Source organism: Anomalospiza imberbis, chromosome 21 (assembly GCF_031753505.1).
Source record: "Anomalospiza imberbis isolate Cuckoo-Finch-1a 21T00152 chromosome 21, ASM3175350v1, whole genome shotgun sequence".
NCBI classification, from domain to species: domain Eukaryota; kingdom Metazoa; phylum Chordata; class Aves; order Passeriformes; family Viduidae; genus Anomalospiza; species Anomalospiza imberbis.
This window is the reverse complement of record NC_089701.1, coordinates 1,938,944-1,960,647: the sequence shown is the minus strand read 5'-3', so window position 1 is coordinate 1,960,647 and position 21,704 is coordinate 1,938,944. Positions and strand designations below refer to the sequence as shown.

General features: G+C 45.8%; 1 protein-coding gene across 7 annotated transcripts in view; it reads left to right on the top strand.

The window, feature by feature from the left end:
• Window positions 1–21,704, top strand: part of DAB2IP (DAB2 interacting protein) — a 161,994-nt gene that overhangs the window by 35,682 nt on the left and 104,608 nt on the right. For all 7 annotated transcript variants that reach the window (XM_068210929.1, XM_068210932.1, XM_068210934.1 and 4 more), the window contains one exon: window positions 12,299–12,402. In XM_068210929.1, the coding sequence (XP_068067030.1) occupies window positions 12,299–12,402 (104 nt within the window). The remainder of the gene's footprint in view (window positions 1–12,298; window positions 12,403–21,704) is intronic.

Below are 21,704 nucleotides of genomic sequence, written 5' to 3'. Positions count from 1 at the left end.
GTTGGGACTCCAGATGGAGCCAGCCTGCTTCAGTGTGCGGAAAAATGTCCAGGACTTGGAGCTGTTGGCAGTGACAGCAGCTTGTTCAGTGGTTCATGTGATGGCACCCTCTGTTCTGGAGCTCTCTGGTCAGCCCTGGTGCCTTCAGCACATCCATCACATGTCGGTGTGTTTGTCACTCTGCCCCTTTGGGAGGCCCAGGCTGGAATACCTGACCAGTGGCACTGGTGGGGAGGGCAAAGCTGAGCAGGAGGGGAAGGCTGCTCGGAGGAGGCTGATGAGATCCTGCCTTCAGCACATTTAAACCGTGCCTGTTTGGGAGTGGGTAAAGCAGACAGGCTTCACTGCACTGGAAATCCTTGCTGCAATGAGGACAGTGCCTGAAACCCCCGGCTCTGCTCTCCACAGAGGGTCAGAACATGCTGCAGGTAAACATTAGCTGGATAAAAATCTACCTGCAGAACCCCTGGACCATCTGTTCAGCTCAGAGATGTGTGGGACTGCAGGAGGAATCACGGCAGTAATTATAATTACTCCCAGATGACCCATCTGATGTAGTGGAAGGTACTTGGGAGGCAGAGAGGGGACAAGGAGAATTTTCAGTGACAGCAGCACCTGCTTGTGGCTGCACTTGGGTCCGTGGCTTTCTTCAGGATCTCTCCCCACTTCTCCTTACTCATGGACACGATGAAGGAATGGGGGTCAGTGGGAAGTGTTCTGAAAATTCCCTTTGCTGATAGAAACCGCTCAGGGTGCTCCATTCACAGTCCCATCTCTGAGCCAAAAGCAGCTGTGGCTTCAGGGCTTTCTTGTGCAAAACTCTGCAGGCAATCAGCTGGCATCAAAGCCCTGAGAATTTGAGAACATCGGAGTTCCTGATCTTGAAGGTTTAGTGCTCCTGATCCTTCTGCCTCTGTCAGCCTCAGACATAAATGTCTTGCTCTGTGTTCTGTTTATCACAGATGCTTTTCAAGGTGTTTTATGAAAAGGATTTTTATTAAACAGACTTTCTTCTTCCTTTCCTTTGATGGCTGCTATGAAGAGAAAACTGATTGATCTTCAGCAAAACCCAGAATTTCAGTGCACTGAACGCTGAGCTGGGAGGCCAAGGTCAGGCTGGGTCAGCACAGGCTATTCAGATACACATCTGTTGAAAACAGTTGGAATTTAGTCTTTGTCTCTCTGTTTGATGAAATCAAAACCTTTTAACTGATAAAGGAGAGATCAGCTTATACCCAAATAATCAATACCTTGGAGGTTCAGGCACTCGCTTGGGACAAGGGAAGCAGCGACTGGAAAATTGTCCCAGCACGTCCCAGAGTGACATAACAACTAAGGAGGTTTTATTATATTTAAAGCCATCTGAAATTGCACTCACCTCTCACTAATCTTTCCTAGCTGAAAATCTGTTCCGCAGCACATTAACAAAAAGTGATGTTGGACAAGGAATGCCAGGTGGAATTTCTCCCTTTCCACCTCTGCAGGACTTTGTTTTTCGTTTAAGGGCTGGGAGCAGGCAAGTGAGGAGCCCAGTAATAAATATTAGCAATAGACCTTTTTATTTCCAAGGGTGGTGTCGTTTAAATGCCAGGAAAAGGAGACCTTCCTGCTTTGCACTTTTTAATGATCATTGCTTTGTTTTTCAAGTCTCTTTTGTGGCATTTTCTGTTTTACCACAGAAGTCTTGCAGACTTTCATTGAAATTTTAACAGCATGGCTGACAGATGCCCATAGAAAAGAATGCAAAATGTTTAAAGCTGTGCTGTTTATAGGAAATACTCACTGGCAGCTGTGCTATTTTTAGCACCAATGCTCCAGCTGAGACTTTGCTGTGTTTGTTCAATGCTTCATTGTCTAGGAAAAATCGAGACTAAATTTAATGACTTGGGAAGTGGTGTGTGATGGAGGAATTCTGGAATTGTTTTGATATTAAACAACGCTTAAATCTCAGAATCCCTTTAATAAGCAAAAATTTAGAGTGAATTTATTGCAGGCAAATTTATTGGACTGACCCTTCAGCGAGAGCAAGGTGGCAGCTGTGCCTTGACTCCCTTTGCTCCTACAGCAAACCCTGACCTGCCCCACATCCTCCAGAAATGCAGGAGCACCCACACTCAGTGAGTGTTCTCTGTGAAGAATTCCTACGAGATCAAAAATGAATCAAGTTGTAGAAGTTCTCCTGGGAAACCCCGGTGGGAATCTCTGAGGAGCACTGTCAGTTTTTGCTCATCTCTTCCTCCATCTCTGTTTCCAGCCCTCTCCTCCTGGCAGTCCCATCCTTTTCCCCTGACAGTGTTCCTGAGAGGGGCTGACTGCTCTGAAAGGAATTCAGTAGCAGATTTGCTCTCGAGTAATGCAGAATGAGTTTTTATCTACAAGCCATGGGTACTAAATGAGAAAGAGGTTAAAAACCCTGGTCTGAGTCCAAACTAGATCTGCTTCCAAAAACATGCTTCGAGGGGTTTCAGCAGACTTTTCATGATCACTCATGTATTAGAGTAAGTTTGTCTCCTTACAGCTGTGGCAGTCCAAACAATTTAGACACAGAGCTGCCTTTTAAAGCTTTTAAACCTGTATTTCCCTTGAAGGTCTTCTAGTGTGCCACTAATCCCCTAAGTTATTGCACTGAAGGCACTCTCTAATCCTTTAATTCACTCTGCTCTCAATAGAGATGGGAACGAGCTGGGTCAGGGAACGTTCTCATTTGGGCTTTATCAGTTCTGCTTTTTTCAGTTCAGACACTGCTGAGGGTAGTTTGCTTTCCTTTGCATCACCCCAGAGAATATTTTAGAGTCAGGCACTAATTGTTTGTGTGTTTGTGTATATGCTTGTGAAGGAAGGTGCACAGAACTCCCAACTCCTGTCGCTGGTTTGTGCAGCCTCAGGGTCAGGCTTTTACACTGATTCCTTTGGGAATCAGAGGATGGAAAAATGGATGACTTTTTAAAAACTGAGAATCCATTCCCCATCTAGAGCTGGTGAGGGTCAAGGAGCAGTGTCAGCCACAGGTAATTTCTGGAAGCCTTTTCCCCCCACACCTACTCAAGAGAGAGATTCTGACTAATGTTTCTTTGGTGCTGAAGGTAAAGCTTTGAGGTGATGAGCAATGCCAGACAAGTGCTGTGGTTTTACTAATAAGCATAAACTCTAAAAGACTTGTTAGAGCAACACATGGCCCGAATTTTGCAGGTTTGTGCTGCCTATTGGTTTTTTCCTTGCATGAGGGGCATGTTTTTATTGTAGGTCTGCTTTGGAGAGGAAGGCTGGGACCACAAGCAGCTCCCAGAGGCTCATTAGGAATCCCAGGCTCTCACACTGCTCCAGAAGTTCATCTTAAGTTGAGCATTGAAGCATTCAATTGGAGGAAAAACATGCCCTGCAATTGTATGGACTTGGAGAACACTGACAGGAATAAAGGCAACCAAAGTTTTGCTTCGTTACCATTTGCACTGAAAGAGGAATCCTCAGATGCTGAGCACTTAATGTTTCCTTTTGAAGAAACCAATTTATGTGAAGTGCAAGTTTCTTTTGTACCTTACATGCTCATATTTTTGGTTTCTTACAGCATTTCTGCATCACTGAATTTCTTTTAGAGTCAGAGATCAAGCCAGGGCTTGTTCTGAAGTGCCCAAATGTGCTAATACGGGGACTGGTGTAAAATTTGGTGTCTGGAGTTAAATTACAGGATGCTTCTTAAGCTTCTTGGTTTCTATAGGAACAAGTAATAGTCATCCTTCATGATTAAGCAGTGTCCATGGTAACCAAAGGAGCAAGTTTTAAATGAAAGATATTTTCCCTTTACATTTTTAGTAGTCAAAGGTTACCAATTATTACCTTTATACCCTCAGACAAGAACACATTTTGATGGGGCTGGTGTGTTTGAAGTGAGAACATTTGGTGTTCATTTACATAACTCTGCTTCTAGGATCAGCTAAAAGTCGGGTGAACACCAAAATGAAATTTCAGAGAGTGGAGTGGGGTGCATTAACCTCCCCAGGAGGGTGAATGTTGGTCACTAAATTGCTGAATTGTTCTGCAGGGTTGCAGTGTTGCTGTTCAAGTGCCCACTTGCTCCTCGGAGTGACTGCAGGGCAGTTCTGGAGGGAGAAATTCCAACACAGATCTGGCATATTTTTTAGGATGGAAAATGCAAATGTCAGTGTTGGTGTAGGTAAGAACATTCTCCTGCTCCCTCCTGTTTCAAAAATAGGTTGGGAAGTGAAAACACGACTGGTTTTTAATGTTTCTTGTCTCTCCTTGGCACCGGTGCTGTTTGCTTGAAAACTGCAGAGTGAGTGTGCAGCTGCCACCTGCGAGTGTTTGCAGAGCAGGTTTGTGGGAGAGGAGCAGAAATACCCACCCACCCCCAGAGGAAATAAAAGGATCAGTCACAATAAATTAGGATTTACATTCCACATTTTCTAATAGAGAAACAATTGCTAAGAGAGTCTGAGCAGCCAGAGGAGAGATGGATGGGGAGCAGCAGTGAGCAGGGATGGATTCTCAGCAGTGCTTTGGGCACAGGGGGGCATTGCCCAGGTGTGCAGAGCTGCTGTGCCTGACACAGCTGTGCACACACTCACATCCACACACAGCAAAGGCACAACCAACATCTGTGGCAGGAATACCACTCATTTTGTAAGCATTATCTTCTGTTAATGCCTACTGAAGTGCAGGAGACTTGTTTCTGTTTGCTAGGGGAACTCTGAGGCCTCCTGCATTAACGTTTGGAAAACCAGAAAATCCCTCTCAGCTATCCCTAACCCTGTCCCCAATCCTAACCCTCCCTGACTTGAACTGGAGGAAGAGCAGTGGTTCCAGACTTTGCTGTCACTGCTGCTTCGAGCTGCTTCCTCATGACAGATCCTGTATTTCAGTGGGTACAAAAAATCACTGCCATCCATTACTTAAAATCCAGTATTCTTGTGTGTTTCCCGCAAATCTATCTCTTAAATAGCCAGTGTTAAACCCCAGCCTCCTGCTTTCCTGAGCAGAGTTAAAGTTCTTGGCTATTGAGACAATCTGAGGTGGGTGAGCAGGCTCTGGGCACTGAGACTCTCTGAGGCTGCTCTGAGAGCCACATGCACCATGTGAAATTCAAATCTTAATGTTTGGTCTATTATGCAGATGGATGTGAACAGAGATACGTGTGTGACCCCATTTATCTCTCTAATGAAGTGCCATCAATAGAACATCTGTTTCTTTGCTGTAGAAGATGAAACCTCTGATGAATCATGCTTATAAATTAAGTATTTATTTATTTAATTTGCATGTTACCAGTACAGACCTGTTCCACCGCTGGAAAAATGGCCTGGGAATTAACTGTGTGAAGTTTCCATTTCTCCTGAGGGTGCTTCATGTGAAGGGAGCTGTTCTGGCCTGCTCAGCTCAGCTGTCCAGGTCAGTTCTGGGGAAAGCCCCAGACCAACCCTCACAGGCAGGGGACAGAGCCAGCCCTGTCCTGGGTGGTGTGTCCAGGTGACACCTCCAGTGACAGGAATTGCAGAATATGGAAGTTTCTCCTTGCCCTCAGATTGCCTCTGTGGATAAAGTGCTGCAAGAAAGCTCGTGGTGACAGAGCAGAATCTTTGCAGGAAGGTTCAGCATGATGGATGAGCCTAATTTAAATCTCCCCAGAGCTGACTCCTTGTTCTCCACACTCCGTGTTGCTTGTCTTTATCATCACAAGGGAGGATGCTGATGTTCCACTTCACTTTATCATCCTTTCCACTTCAGCCAGGGTATTGGCAGTCACCACGATCTGGCCCCCAACCAGGATAGAATTTCAGCTTTTTCTGATGTATTTTTTAAGTCTGAGCTTGATTTCAATTTCACCCTGGAGAAAAGGCTCCTAATGATATGCCGTTAGCAGAGGAGGAATTTGTTCTGTGGATATCATAGCAGAGGAAGATAAATATCATACATATTTTATTTCAGAGACTAATAATGAAAGAATAAAAATACCAGATATATATACACATATCTAGTTAAAAAATACCAGACGGTAAAATGGAGTTTGTACTACAGGCTGCTCAATCAGCATGATTTGCTGTTTATCTTTAGAAAGGGAGGGTCTTATGGATGCCTTATATTGTGTCCCTGGCACCAGGTCTGGGACCCTGCAGCTGTGCCTCGTGCACATGGGTCTGGTCTCCGGGCTTGTAGCACTCAGAAGCTGCTCTGTTTTCAGACCTCTGGCAGTGAGAATTACCTCAGCTTTCCTTTCCCATTAGTGCCGTTCTCTCCTTTCCCTTTTGCCCTTGGAGAGGGATTTTCCCTTGACAAATACAGTTAATCTGTCTCCTCGGGTAAAGGCTGTGTTCCACCTGGATTTCTGGGGGGCGGCACTTGCGCTGGGTCTCTGTCAGAGTGCCCGGCTGTGCTGGGATGGCTCCACAGCAGGGCAAGAGCCGAGCAAGTGCAGGGAAAGCGCTCTTAAACCCCACTGACCGTCAGTGGCCCGGCAGCCAAAGCGCAGCTGGGGAATTCCCGGCGCTGCGGCTGGGTCGGGGCTGGGAGCGCTTGGCCAGCCAAGGGCCTCCAGCTCCATCTAGTGAGGCACCGGGATGGCGCTGTCACACACAGCCCGCTGCTGCGGGGCACAGCAGCTCATCCCGGCCTGGGGGGATGGAACTCCCACCCGAGCTTTCCCGGCAGCCAGAGCCCGCAGAAAGTCAAGAGAAGAGTCTTTGCTGCTTGCACACATCAAAAAGCACCGTGGCAGCTCTGGGAGAAGAGTTCTCTTACTGGGTAATAGAGAAAATAGAGGAAAAGATACATATCAAGTACTCCGAAAAATAGCAGAGCTTTTTTCAGTACTAGATTCAAGAGCCATTAATAGCATTGGCTCAGGAGCAGGATGAGGAATATTAAATCCATGATATCCAGGAACCTGACACAGAGATGAGGGGAGATCCACTAAAGTGCACAGCATGCTATGGCAAAGGTCAGTGTCCTTCCAGATCATTATTTAACAGAGAAAAAGCTCTTCTTTCAGGAGGTCTTAGTCCCACTTTGAGAGAAGATGGTAACAGATTTTAGCTGAGGGAACCAGTGTGTTCTGATATTTTCTGGGATTTGTTTTCTGTATTCCAGCCACTTCTAGCAAGGCTCTTCAGTTGACACAACTGTCCCAGCCACCGTTCTTGGAGCTGCAGAGAATTGTGTGGCTCTAATTGGTGCTTCAGGTGCGCTTTGCTGCTTTTAGGCAGGGGCACAGTCATCAGAGACACACTGAATGTGGTGCTTTTGTACCACTGAAGTCACCTGTGGGGGAAACAAGGCACTGGTAAGAAGCTGGATCAGTTTGGTGTAGTCGCCATGGGGAGCATTAACTGTAGGCATAGACTCAGTTGTTTAATTCAAAGTATTTGGTGCCAGAGTGTAGCCCAGAAGGCAAGTAATGATCCCAATTTTTTTTTTTTTTTTTTTTGTTGTTCTGTATGTAAACAGTTAGATAAGAGAAGGGGATTTTTACAAGCTGTAGTTCTGTAAACAGTGTTCTTAATTGTCTGGAAAGGTCATGAGAGCATGAGAAAATGTGCAACTATTTCTGCTTGGAGCATGAAATGACTGGGGAGTAAATCAGTGATTCTGATGTGAAAGAGTTGTGGGTACAGCCAGGGGGATTGCTGGGCTTTATGGAAGTTTATAAATGTTTAAGCCAGAGATTCTGAGATGTAAAAAGAAATAATTTTATTCTAACATAAGAAGCAGGGATGACACGGCTTCCCTTAGCCTGGAGAACACCCTGTCTGTGTTCATTAGCTTTGCTTTCAGAGGAGTCTGCTTGTTCAGAGGGCACCAGCACCTGCCCTCAACTTCTGCTTCATGACCATTTTCCTTTCAAATCTATTTTATTGCCTAATAAAGGTTTGGTTTTTAATTAATTTGTATGGTTCTAACATTGCTGTAAGGGATCAGCTGGAATTGGCTGTGGACCAGCAGGGCTCTGGGTGATACATTCCAGTAAATAATTCTGCAGGTAACTGAACTGCAAAGGTGGCCCTGCAGCTGCATTCCTGGGCCAGCTGATGGGAGCAGGAAGGGCTTTCATAACCTCTCACAGCCTCGTTGTCACTGGAAATCAGACATTTTGGCACCTCTGCTTCCCACTCCAAGTTCTTCACACCTTGTGAAGGGGAAAGTCGGCTCAGTGTTTATTATCTTCCATCGTTTCCTATTCCGCTTTTTAAAAGTGCCTCTATTCCCTTCTAAATCCCCATTTGGATTCAGACTAGAGATCCATCTTTTCTCCTGGGCTCCTGTGGCCACCCAAAGCTGTCTGAAATGTAGATTTTTCTGCAGCCTCTCCCGAGTATGTGGAATCACGCAGACACTACAGATACCTGTTCTCCAGGGATTGTTCTTAATTCCTAAATGCTACCGTGAGCCACGTCAAATCGCTGTCACCATGCCTCCTCCTCTCCTCTCTTGGGTTTGTAACAAGGACTTATTAGATAATGCAGAAATTAGAGGAATAACACCTAAATTCATTAAGCAATAAAATTAATTCACAGCCTGTAATTGTATGAGCAGGAGACCGGTAATTCCTGTTCCCTCTGGTTTCACAGAAACTCCGCCCTGGCAGGCGCTGGGGCACCTGCGATGGCAGTGCCCGGTGGGGCAGGTCAGGGAGGAGCTCAGCGCCACCGGCGGCTCGGTGCCGAGCTCGGGAGCAGCCTGACCTCTCCAGGGCTGCCTGCGGCACCTTTCCCACCGGCTCTTGCCTCTGGAGAGCTCGTAGTTTCCTGCATCACCTCCAGAGGATCTGGTGAAGTTTTGTTGCGCTCCAAAGTCTCCTTTCCATAGGCAGATCCCGGCGCTGGGAGCAGCACCCTGCGCTCCTGCCGTGTCTCCCGGTGCTGCTGCCTGCTCCGGCATTCCAGGCATTCTTCTCTTTCTCGCTGCCTCTGATGAAGTCATCACCTCTCCTTCTCTCCTTCCCGGCTCCTTCCGAGTGCCATGGCATGTGCGCTGCTCACCAGCACGGCTTCCTTCTGGTGAGTTCAGGGAGACGATTTCTCCTTGCTGACTTCTCTCCCAGCACTCAGGTTGGACCTCCCTTTCTTGCCTGGAGCTGGAGCAGGTTCTTATCAGGAAATCAACTTGCTGGGAAGTGCCTGCTTGTTGTTATTCCATCCAGCGGCCTCACTTTGCTTTTGTTCACGCTCTCTCTTCCGCTGGCTGATCCCTGGAATTGTGTGAGAGGGGGGAGTGTGAAGAGAGATGAACAAACAGGAGTTAATTTATTTTATTCTCCATAATGCAAGTGTAATACTGATGATCTCTTGGACTAGTTGGGATTCACAGGAGCAGGTAATGCAAATGGCAGAACACCTCACTTGCTAAGTGAAGAGTAAACAGTAGTAACAGTTGTTTGTGTGTTTGTTACACATAACAACCTGCTTGGAGCAGTGTCTGAGAAGTGGAGTCAAAGGAGGCAGTGATGTTGGGTGGGTTAAACAGGAGTTTGGGTGCCAGGAGCTGCTCACAGCCTGTTCTGCTGCTGCCCTGGAGCCTTGGGGAGATTGCTGTGCTGCTCCATAACGATTCCACAGCATGAAAAACAGACATGGAAGAGTGGAGTGAGAATTAATTATTCTGTCAGTTCCGGTGCCTTGAATTAGTTAACAAACCAAATGTGTTTATTACTGTACAGACAGAATTTCAGAAATACTCATAAGCCCGAGGTCCTGAATGAATGTGCAGTGTTTGCAGTGCTGTGTGTCCTCTTGGCAGTGGGATATGTTCAACTTAGAAACCTCCTGGTGCCTTCCACAGCCAATAGTATGTTGGCCCAGCTGTGGGGGGATAACCTGGGAGAGCTTTCGGGGGGCTTGAAAATTTCAAGGAAGTTTCTCTTTGAAGATCTTACTCTGCACAGGATGAAACCCAAAACATTGCAGCCTTCTGTAAATATTTGGAAAAGCAGGAAGCCCTGTTGTTTATTTCTCTCTCCTGTGTTGTATAACGTGGATGAGCCCTGGGCCCTCTGTGCTATTGAGAGGTGACACAGAACTGCCACCGTGTCTGTCTGGACAGAGATGGAAGTTTGGGAGAGGTTGGGAAGAAAAGGCCGAAATCAGACACTGAATCTGATCTCTTGTAGCTTGCTTATTTTATGCATAAGTTGGCAAATTTGACAGAAATCACAGAAAATAAGGCCGGAAGGAATTTCAGGAGGTGTGTGGTATCTGTCTGCCCCAGGAGAGGGGAGGAAAGGCTGCCCTTTGTCCCCGAACCTCTCTGGGCAGGGAGGGCTCTCCCTCTCTGCACCTGCAGTTCCAGGGTGTGACTGTCCATGGCAAGATGGGACTGTTTCCAGTGCCTAACCCAAATATCTTCTGCTGCAAATTAAGACATTTCTTTCTCAGCCTCTAGTGACTGTGGAGAGTTTTTATTACTGGCTTACAGTGCCCTTTTCCATGGCCCTGTGCTTGCTATGGCAGCGTGGCTGATGCCAGGCCCTGGGCAGAGTGACCCAGCCTGAGATGGTGCCTCCAGCCCTGAAGAAGTAAAAAGGGCACTTAAACCTTTATATATTCATACTGCTGTCCATGTAAAGCTGTTCTGCTGTACATTCCTGGAGTTACTAATTTACCTGTAAGCTATTTTTATTAACCTTTAAAGCAAACAGCTCGCCCCACATCCCCTCCAACACCCACACCCACCCCTCCTTCTGGTTATTTCTGGTTTCTTACAGAGGGTTTTGTAACGTGTCTCTCCTGCAGTGAAACCCACAGTGCTTAAAGAAGCTAAAATGGAGATTTGACTCCAAACATTTCATGAACCATAAGTTTAATAATTATAGGAGGGTTTAGGTGCTAAGCCAGCTCTGTGTTTGGCCTGGGGTCACACTGATGTGTTTGCTGGCTCTGCTTGGGGTATATTTTAATGATGAAGTAAGAAGCTAAGTTGGGGGCTGTTACCCCCATACAGGTACTTTCCCTCAGTGCTGAGCAGTGTTTGGGGCTGGGGAGCACGTGGGGAAAGTAATTTCTTGTAGCTGCCTTTCAGGTAATGCCATCATTCCTGTTTTCCAGCCAGGTGTGTGAGAAATGCTTTAAACAAGGTTCATTTTTCCGGTCATTAAAAAAATGCAAAGCAGCTTCTTCAGTTGTCATCTCGAGCTCACTTTCAAAATGCTGTAATCAAGTAGTTTCTTTATGACAGTCCAAAAACAAAAGAAGACTCAAAGGAATGGGGTGGGAGCCTTGAATCTTCTGAGAGATGACACCAAAGGATTTTACTGCTTGAGATTCACAGTGCAGCTTTCTGCACAGAAAGTGCCCCAGACATTTGACGGCTCGTCTGGAAGTTGGGAAGGCAGTGAGCTGCTGCTTTGGGCTGGCTGAGTTTCACACAGGTTACGTGGCAGCCAAGGAAGAGGCAGCACCTCACCCCATCCATGGCTGGAATCTCAGTCTGTTCTTTTGCAATGGTTTAAGACACATCTCAGGAGTTGTCAGGTGGAATTGCTGGTGTTGTTTCTTACAGTCAGGCTTTGGCAAGGGCAGAACCTTGCTGAGGAGACAATATCTATGGAAATGCTTGGCTAAGGAGGACTCTGGAAGGGTTTTGGGAAGGAAAGCTTGTTAGAAGGTCTGAGCATCACTGAATGGCAGCTTGGAAAGAAATCTGTTTTTCTGAGTTCCATAGTGCTTTCAAAGAGGGTTTGTGAACTGAGGAAACACCACCTCACAATGCTGTAGCTGACCTGTCCTAACATCTTTCTAAATCTCCTCAGTGTTGGGCATAGTTGTTAATTTTACCTTTTCAGCCTCCTCCCTTCCTTGCCAATGGGGAAGGAGGTAAGTATTCCTATCCTCATTTTATACTTTATCAAAAGCAGGATTTAATGATTTTTTTCCTGGTTCCAAAGCAAATTGCTAGAGGAATTAGAGAGGTAACTTCAGCATCCTGTGCCTCTAACTCCATTAGCAGTTTTCCTGAGGAGGATCAAATCCACAAGTGCACGGATCTGTACTTTGCATATAATTCTCACTCATCTCAATGCAGTTTCTGTTTACTCATCTGCAGGCTGGAAATAATGATAATGCCAACCTGTCAGGCATTATCTGAAGCTCACAGTTGTATAAAATTGCTAATCGTTGAAGGTGAAAGTCTTGCTGGTGGAATGTTGTTCCAGGCAGCTCGGGGAAACGCGAGTGGAATCCGTGGGGTCGTCGCGCTGCCTCATTCGCGAGGACATCTCGGAGGGAGATGCCACGTTTTGCACGGCCTGCTGGCCCTGTGCTGCTGGGTTTGTAACTGTCCCTTGTGTTCTGTCCCCCAGAGTCCCCCCCGGAGCGCTGCGGGCAGAGGCGCAGCATGCCCAGCGGCATCTCGGAGAAGAACCCCGCCATGGAGCCCGCGGCCACCACGCCCTTCCGGGTCACGGTCAGTGTCTCCCCTCTCAGCACTGCTGTGGGATCCTAACGAGGCCTGGGGGGCTGCCAGAGGGGAGAGGAACCTGCTCACCCTGAGAGAAGAAGTGCTGTGTGTGAAACTGGCTGCTCACTTGTTAGTAGGGAAATGGGGTGCTGTTAGACACTGTTAGCAACAAGCAGCTGTCAGATGCATCCTGGTAGAGCAGTAGGGTTTGAATGGAGTCTGGAGCTTCACTTGGGAGACTTTCCTGGAGAGCTTTCCTTGGTGAGTCCTGGCACAGTGCATTCCTGGGTGCATTTACCTGTCTGCAGCTGTACAGTGTGTGCTCACACTCCTACAGAGAGAAAATCTCCTCTGGAGGAACCTGTCATTAACTCACAGGACACCTGCCAAGCTGGGATTGCCCAGAGCCTGGGATCTTGTCCCAGCAGGAGCCTGGAGGAGCCATCCACTTTTTCCATGGCTTCAATCCCTGTGCTTTGAGATGTCACTGGTTGTTCACTAGCATGACTACCAGTGCTCCTGGTGCTCCATGGGAAGGGCACTGCTGTGTCCATTGACAGTCAGGGGCAGGGACCCCAGGAATGGGATCTGTCAGTGCTGAGCCCTGGCTGGCACTGCCCGGTGTCAGTGCAGTGTGAGGGGTGTGAGCCCAGAGTCCCCTCCCCACTCCCTGCACACATCGGCTGTCTGGGCTGGCTCTCAGCACACACAGCTATTTTTATTCAGAGGAGACACAAATGGTCTTGCAGCAGGTTTGCTCCGTGCAGGTCTTCTCTGCAGGCCACACCTTCTTTACAGACTCAACTGCTGCTTACCAAACTCAGGGAGGCAGAACCAGAATTTCAAAGCAAAGACAATGGTGCAATCTGAAAAATATAATCTGAGCACACCCAGTTCACCTGAGAACATTTGCACTGGTGAATGAGTCATGATTAGCTGTTTGGACAAGTAGTTTATTTTAGTTCTAGAAATTGTTCTTCCAGCCATCAGAACCTATCGATCTCGGTGAACGAATATCCTTGAACCTTAAACAACTACTGCTGGTTGGTGAAAACAGCAAAACATGATGGGAAGATCGGGATTCTTCACAGGACAGAGGATTTAGGAATAGTTTTCTTAGTGTCTCTGTAGTCAAAGAAGATAAAACGCTGTTTATTCCTTTCCAATGGCATATATCCTGCTTTTTGGGTTTTTAGAGAAGCTATTCCAGCTTTGAGCAGCTGGTGGTGGAACAGCTGATGTGGGATGCAGTTCCTTGCTTTAAGCAGCTCTGTTACTCATTGTGGATTAAATAAGGGCAGCCATCACATGGGTCATACATGACATCTGTCTTCTCTGAGTTCAAATCCACCCTCATCTCATTTCTCCCCTGCGCCCCCTCCGAGTGTCAGTGCATTAATATGAATGGCTTCATTAGGTACAGTTGGTGAGGCTGCCCAGCCCTCAGCAGATGTCTGACTTTAGAAATATATTCTCCCTCACCTTCCTTCATTAACCAGAGGAACATTAGCAGTCAGTCCACTCCAGCCACTGGGAATAGAAATTAGTGCCTTAGTTTAGTGGTAATGGGATTATTACTTTTGAGCCTGCTGTTGTAGGTTTGGAAATTGTAAGCTTTTCATATTTTACAGCTGATTGTTCTTCCCTGACATCTCCATCCTTCTGCTGTTGAGTCTCCAAGGGCCTGTGAAGCTCAGGAGCCATTGGTTTCAGCTATTTTGGCAGTGTTGCATTCCCAGTTGCTTTCTTTCATTTCAAAACCAGAGCAAACTAGGGTGGAAATGTGGGAACTTCCCTTCCCATACAGAAGTCTGCCAGGCAGGTTACAGATAATTGGGCATTGTGGTTTTTGAAAACAAGAGCTCCTGGTAGTTTTTGAATTATAGAATATAAACCTTGAAAATCAAGTCCTGTTCTTACACCTTCTCCTGAAAGAAATTTTTAATGAAGCTCCTTAAACTTGGAAAAATCTCCTCTAGTCCTGGTTATCTCATGCTGTACAAGAATTATTTTCCATGTAAATCCCTCCCTTCACTTCGTGCTCTCAGAGCTCTGTATGAGCTGATGCAGAATGAGAAATTCGAGGCTCCAACCCAAGTGAAGCTGGAGCTGAGCTGAGGTCCCTTGTCCTGAGCCTGCTCTCAGAGCCAAGTGCTCAGATTTTAGTCCCCATTTCCGTGGGCACCTGGCAGCAGCTGGTGATGCTGCAGGGCTGGAGACACCAACGTGTCCCTTCTCCATGGCCGTGGTTCAAGCCTTGCTTTTAGGAGAATGCATTGAATCCCAATAGCTCGAGGTGTGAGATGGGTTAAACCTGAAGTTTGTGGGGTATTTTGTCAAACTCAGGGGCCAGAAGCTGGGAAAGTCTGCAGAGTGCCAGTGAAATCCCTCACTGTGCCCACCTTGCAGGGAAGTGCTGCAGGGGAGGATTTGCTGAGGCTCACTGGGGAGGACTCACTCCCATCCCATCAAGCACTGCCATCTATTGACTCCTTCTGTTAGAGCCCGATTTACTTCGTTTTCTAGGAAAATATCCCAGGCCAGCAAAGTCCAAATTGCCAAAAAACTTGAGGAAGCATCTGTATTCTGTCTTTTACTAGACAGAATTTAGGTTTTCTTTCTCCAGCCCTTTAAACCTCAATTCTAGCATTAATAATTTGCTTTCCAGGAGCACCAAAAACACTTCAGTGCTTCTTCTGGTTGAAGCCACATTGGCCTCAAAAACCTCCCAAAACCACACCAAAACACAGTTTTTCTTCTCCTTGTAACATGAACTTGTTTTCCTGCAGTTTTCCTGCCTGGTTGGGCTCGGTACACAGCTGAATTTGCAGTGATCCATCATAAGCTACTCTTGCAGCATTCCTCCATCTATCCTGGTTTTAATCCTTGATAAATGAAGTATTAAATACTAATGGCAGTAAATGGAAACTCCTGGAGAGATGAAAGTGAAGAGCCCTTCTGCCATTCCTCTTCACTGAACATAATCCTAAATAATGGGATCCCAGTTCAAGCTGCTGTGGACAAGATATTGAAGGATTTTTTTTCCCAAGTTTTTGCCAAGTTTGGTTTTTGTTTTTTTGGTTTTTTTTTTTTTTTTTTTTTTTTGAAGAGCAGTCATGTAATATATATTATAATGATTTGACTTTGGAGAATTTATGTTCCTGTATTATGTGGAGAGTGGAATGGCACTTCCCTCGGCATGATCACCCCTCTTTAATTGAAATGTAATTGTTTACTAAACCATTGCAGCTCAAAGGGAAAATTACTGTCATTTTGGTCTGTGGCTGCATACATTAAAGTGCCCCTTTTGCAGGGATTGAATTTAAGGAGAATAGGAACATTATCACAGATGATATAGAAACATAAAGCCATTATCATTAAACTGTCAGCTGCAGCTGACTTTGGGTAACCAGTGTTAGTGGCAGCAAGAAATATGGAAATTACTTGGAGAATGTGTCTGTCAATTCAGTCACCACTTCTGCAACAGGACATGCTTGGAAGCTTTGGGGTTGTGAGCATTTTAGGGATTGGAAGCAAAGCGAGGTGATTTGGAGCCTTCGCAGTTATTTGCAGTCTCCCTGGTACTGCTTGGCAGAAATCAGGAGGGCTCATCTGGCCCCAGAGGGGTTTGTCAGGTACCCCAGCACCCAGACTTGCACCTTGAGCATCCTTTGTGGATGGATTTCCAGGCTCTCCACAGAGGTGGTTTGTTCTTACCACCCTCATTTTCCAGCTGGGAAAATTGAGGGAGGGAAAACTTAGCTAACTTAAATTTGATGGTTCTCCAAAGCCCAGAAATACATCCTGAGCTGAATTTCTTCATTTCTAATTCCCAATCCTGGTGTTAACCACTAGCTGAGCTATTCCTAATTACCTCTCTGAAATCCTCCTCAGTTTCAAGAGAATTAAATATTCTCCGAATTGATGCTGTAATGTGAAAATGAGTAAGTGGGTTCCTGGACTCCCGAGTCCTTGTTCCTAAGGCAGAAATGCCTCGACTTTCTTACTTTCTCTGCCAGCACTTCATGTTGTCAGATTTCTAATTGCTTGTTATTTAAATTAGAGCCCTCTGCCTTATTTTTCTAAGTCATCTTATTAACATAAATCTGTGAGTATTTTTGATCTTTAATTTTTGCTTGTCCTTTATGAGACATGAGATAAATTCTAGTTAAGGTATGAAGGATAAATTTCATTTTGACAAAGGGAACCTTTTTCCCCTACTCAGTGCTCCCTTAGCACAGGGATTGGAAAGTGAACCTGACTGTAAAGATATTTTTAATTCTTTGAGTCTGACCTTGTGTCTTGAATTGTTTTTAAGTAAACCTGGAATTTCCAGTTGGGGAGGACTGGAAGGCAGCATGGTCAGAGATAGGAGGGACTGTCAGATTTCAGCACAGAGCTGCAGTCCAAACCACTGAGGATTTACGATGTGCATCAAGCAGGAGACAAGAATGACAGGATAAAAGACATGGTGCTATGACCTGCTTCACTGAAAGGGGCTCAGCAAGGCAGGATATGGATTTTTTCCCTTTTTGAACTGAGTATGTTCCAGGGAGGTCTCTTTGTCAGAGCCTGCAGCTGTCTGAAGGACAGTTTTAGAGAAAAGAAGAGCATAGGGCTCATCAAGAGCTTAATTCTCACACTGAGGCCACTTCTCTACAGAAATATGAGTGATCCTGTTGTAGTTTTTGTGGGGTTCTGGCCTGCTTTTGGTTGCTGTCACACTGGGGTGGTTGGACAGCAGAGGGTTCCCAGGGCAGGGTGGCTCTGGTGTGGGGCAGTGAGGAGGGGATGGGACATGACCTGGTGCTGCTGCAGGAGGAGGCTTGTGAGGATCCTCACAGTGCCCAGGCAGAGCCCTGGGTTAACCTGCAGCTTCCACTGACAGGGAAATGCCACAAATCACCGAATTTCTGTGCCCCAACACCACTGAAATGTGTTCTGGGCTAGGGCAGGAGCTCACGTTGTTGCTTCCTGTGTGAAGCTTGGGCAGTGGATAAACAGGGAAACGTGTGCTTCTGGGGAAGATAAAGTCAAATACTGAGTGGGAAAGGGGAAAACAAATGTTCCAGGAAGTTTTCTGGCTCTGCAGAGGGTCCAAATTGGCACAATTCCATCGATTTTGTTCAGCTACTCCAGATGTTTACACTTTCTCAGCCTCTGAGGACACTGGACTGATCCCTCTGGGCTGTGTGAAACCCATGACTCCAGGCAGGGCTCAGGGTCCCAGGGTGAACAGCAGAAAATCCTTGGAGTGGGACAGATTCCTTGTGCCAGGAATGAGAAGGGAAGGAGTGAGAGTGAGAAAGCAGCTCCAAACTCCCTCTCCCCAGAAAGCCTGAGCGAGTTTTTGTGGAATAAACCTGTGTTGTTCTCCTGATTTCATGACTCTCCTCAGATCCCTCCATTCCTCCACTCCTGGGGAAGCAGTGTTGTAGCCAGATTGGAAATACCAACAGCTCCTATGTGTTTTCATGGAGAAAGCCCATGGGAGGAATATTTAACATTTAGGCAGTAAGTAGGGCTAATAGGAAATGCTAATTCACATTTCATTCTTTTGATCAGTGTATATTGAATGATAATTACAGTGATAGTACTTGGCACTTCTGTAGCACCTTTCATCTGGAGCTGTTAAAGTGTTCTGCCAATCTGAATGAATTCAGGCTTGCAGGCACTGGGGGGTTGCAATTTACCATAATGCCTCAAAATAAACGGGAAACTAAGGCCTGGGAAGATTATACCACTTTCCCCATCATTCAAAATCTGTATGAAACAGTTTGGGCTGTGTAGCAGTGCTGCTGGTCATCTCATAAGAAACAAAACCCAACTCAAGGCACCACTATAAATGGTGAAAGTGGTTTAAACCAGCCAGGTGACTGGCCTTTACTCTCTAGAACATGTTTGTTTGGCATTTTTGGTGGTATTTTAACAATTTAATATACACTTGGGTGCTCTGGTGTATTTTTGTTTAAATTCTCCCCACAGAGAAACAATCTCAGATTTTCCCTGCATTTTTCAGCAATGTACTTGAATCCATATCCATTCTTTAGAGACTTCCATCTCCAAAGGATGATTTGAACAGAACCGTTCATTTCAAAGCTACTACAGGAAAACAATTGATAGTGTTTCAGTCTCTTCCCAGGAAGCCCAAGTGCAAACAGACTGGACTAATTGATAGGCTGTAGGGAGGCAAATGGACCTGACTGGTTTCATTTCTGTGGAGTGAGTGAAAGGCAGAAGGTAAACAAACAAAAGCTTCAATTTGTTTAAACCTCTGGGCACTGAAAGCTCTCACATTGCTGGTAGCACAGAGAAAAGAGGGCCATTAGAATATCCAACATGACAGTGTCCCTTTAATTTGTTTCTGGGTCACAGATAAAGAATTGTCCTGCAGATATGAAAGGTAGGATAATAAACACATTCCATTCTCCCTCTTTCAGTAGCACTGACATTGTGCTTTCAGAGAACTAGTCAAAGAGGGGAAGGTATTATCTGAATCTCCTGGATACTGAACATGAGTGCCCATTGCATCAGGACCATCATCTCTGAATTTCTTCCACTGGGGATTTGTACTGCTTTAGCTCAGGGATATTCAGTATTTGTTTAAATACTGAATTCATTGCACTGGAATTCATAGAAATCTGTGTCATTGCTACAGTTCACCCCTGAACAGTTTTCAATACATTTCTACCAAGTTTTATTTCTGAGACAGACTTTTCTCTAGTTTAGACTAGACACTTCTCCTTAATTGCCAGAACAAATTTTGAGGCATAATTCCTTGGTCTTCCACTGCAGATGGTTCACATGGCACCTGTGGCCTTTGGAAATAATGAGGGTGCTGTGACAGGAAATCATGGCAGAGATGCCCCATCCCAGCTGGCAGTGATCTTGTCTGTGTTGTTCTCCCCGTGGAAGCGGCTGAGCTTTAACAGACTCGGAGGAGCTCATGGCCCTTGCCTGGCTTGTTTGGAAGTTGTTTTGGAGGTTTCTTCTTCCCCTCCAAATCGCTGCCTCGTGTGAGGCCGTTTCTCCAGGTGGTGACACTGTTGTTCCAAAGCCAGGGCAGCTGCTCAGCACAGCAGCTCTGCTCCCATGCTCTCCTGCTGATTGCGTGGACCCAGGACATTGCAGCCGAGGAGCTTGGATTCGTGGCTCTGGCTGGAGCACAATGGGAAGATGACATTGATTTCTAGATACTTTTTTCAAACTTTAGTTGCCAAGGAAACAAGATTCCCTTTCTCCTCCATGCTGTCACTTTTCCTCAGCACTGCGCTCTGATAAGCAATAGGCTCTGTTTGTCCTCCCCACACTCTTTTTCCCAGTGATATTCATGGCTCAGGCATCAAGGATAATTTCAGAGAGAGTGGGGAAGCTCTGCTGCTTTTTCTGAGGTGTTCAGGTGTTCCCAGGCATGGCACTCTGCCAGAAACTTTCTTGTCTTTATCTTCCTCCATAATTACAGTGGATCATATCTTCCCTGCAACATTTTTCAAAGCACCAAGGAAATTAGCTCCAGAACTAATCATGTCTTTATTTCCTGAATGGCTCCGTGCAGTTCCCTACATGGCAGAATGGGATTCACCCTGAGCAGCATAACCTGTCCCTGTCCCTGTCCCTGTCCCTGCCCTTGTCCCTCCCTTCATTCCTGCCTCTTGCAAGGCCATCTCCATGGCATTCCCAGGCTGGCACAGCCCGGCCTGAGCGAGTACAGAAATTTACATTTCCCAAGAAGTCCCATGGAAAAGGCGAGGGGTGATGGGTACAGGTTGCTCCTGGACAGAGACCATTTAGACACAAGAAGAAAAATTTTTTTGCTGTTCTTAGGGGGTGGAAGAGGAGACCTTCATATCCCTTCCTGGGGAGCAAGGGAGTGTCCCAGCTGGTGTGGCACTGGCTGTGGCTGAGGGACACGTGCTGGCCCTACCCTCGGGCCCTCCAGGAACAAAACCTTCCTTGATAATTAGCAACCCAGTCAAAAATAGTTAAGGAATAAGTGAATGACACTTAAATCTGCCTTATAGAATTGAAATTTCCTGCGGGGTGACAAAATTCTGCTTTAAAGATAGCAAATCCACTGCTAATAATTAGGCAAGAAATAGTCACCGCTAAGACCCAAAAATAGGATCTGTCACTTGCAATGTCTGTCTTATTATTTTGAGGGATAAACCAGCAGTGAACTTAATTTTTGCCTCCAGTTCCTGAAGGATATTCTTTTTGGTTTATATCTTTCAATGTGAGTGTTTTAAGAGAATTGTCAGTTGTGCTGCCTCACATCCCCTTCCTCAGCACTACAGCCCAAAATCAGACACAAAGTACGAGCTGAGGAGGGAAAGGAAAGGAGTAAAGGTGGAGAAAAAGAGCAGGCAGTAGACTTTCCTTGGTTTTCATTTCTCTCTGAGCTTTCTTAATCAAAAAGCTCTCTGATCTGTGTGTTCTGAAGGATGGAGAAATCATGAAAGCCAGGCTGGTACTCCTGGAAATATCACATGTGTGTTATATTTATCCTTCCATTGTAATTTTTCTCCCTTTTTCCAAAACTGTAAGTAGGAGGTGAATCAAACCAAAATAGTCATTTTCATAAATTCTGAGATGAGGATAAATGAACTTCATCTTCAGTATTTGCACAATGTCTGGGAAGTGAGTTTCTAGGGAGGTAGATAGGGGAAATGCAGGGCTGATGTATCATCTGAATTCCAGTTGGTATTCCCCACACCTTCACAAAAGTGAGCATTTTTGTTTGATTGCAGCTGTAATTATTGCTGAATACAAATGTTCCAATTTAAGCTGCAGAAATGTGGGGAAAGTCTTTGAAGCCAAGAGCATCTGCCTGGAACATGAGTTTCATATTTGAATGAGTAACTTTTACTGCAAAATTACACAATGAATCCCTACATTCAAAAGATAATAATATTTTTTTTTACTCTAAACACATCATCTACCAACTGCTTTTTAAAATTTATTGGCTTGGCAGCTGTTTTTGTAGAAAATGTGTTACTAAAAGCACACAAGCTTTGTCAGTGAAAATGAGGCAGCTTGGTGTCGGTACCTTCCTGCAGACGCAGAGCTGGCCATCAATACTGTGGAAAATGGGGTTCTGTCTTCCAATATGTGTTCTGCCCCAGAGGTTTCAGGTGGAGGTGAGCAGGGAGGTGCCTGACACAGCAGGACATCCACGTGCTGCTCCAAGAGCATACAGCAAAGTAGGGGTAAAACACACTCATGAACCACTTTACTCTGCATCATAGCCAAAGGTGGACTTTAAAAGGGAGCAGTAATGTAAAGAGATTTATGGAGTTGGTTTTCTCCTG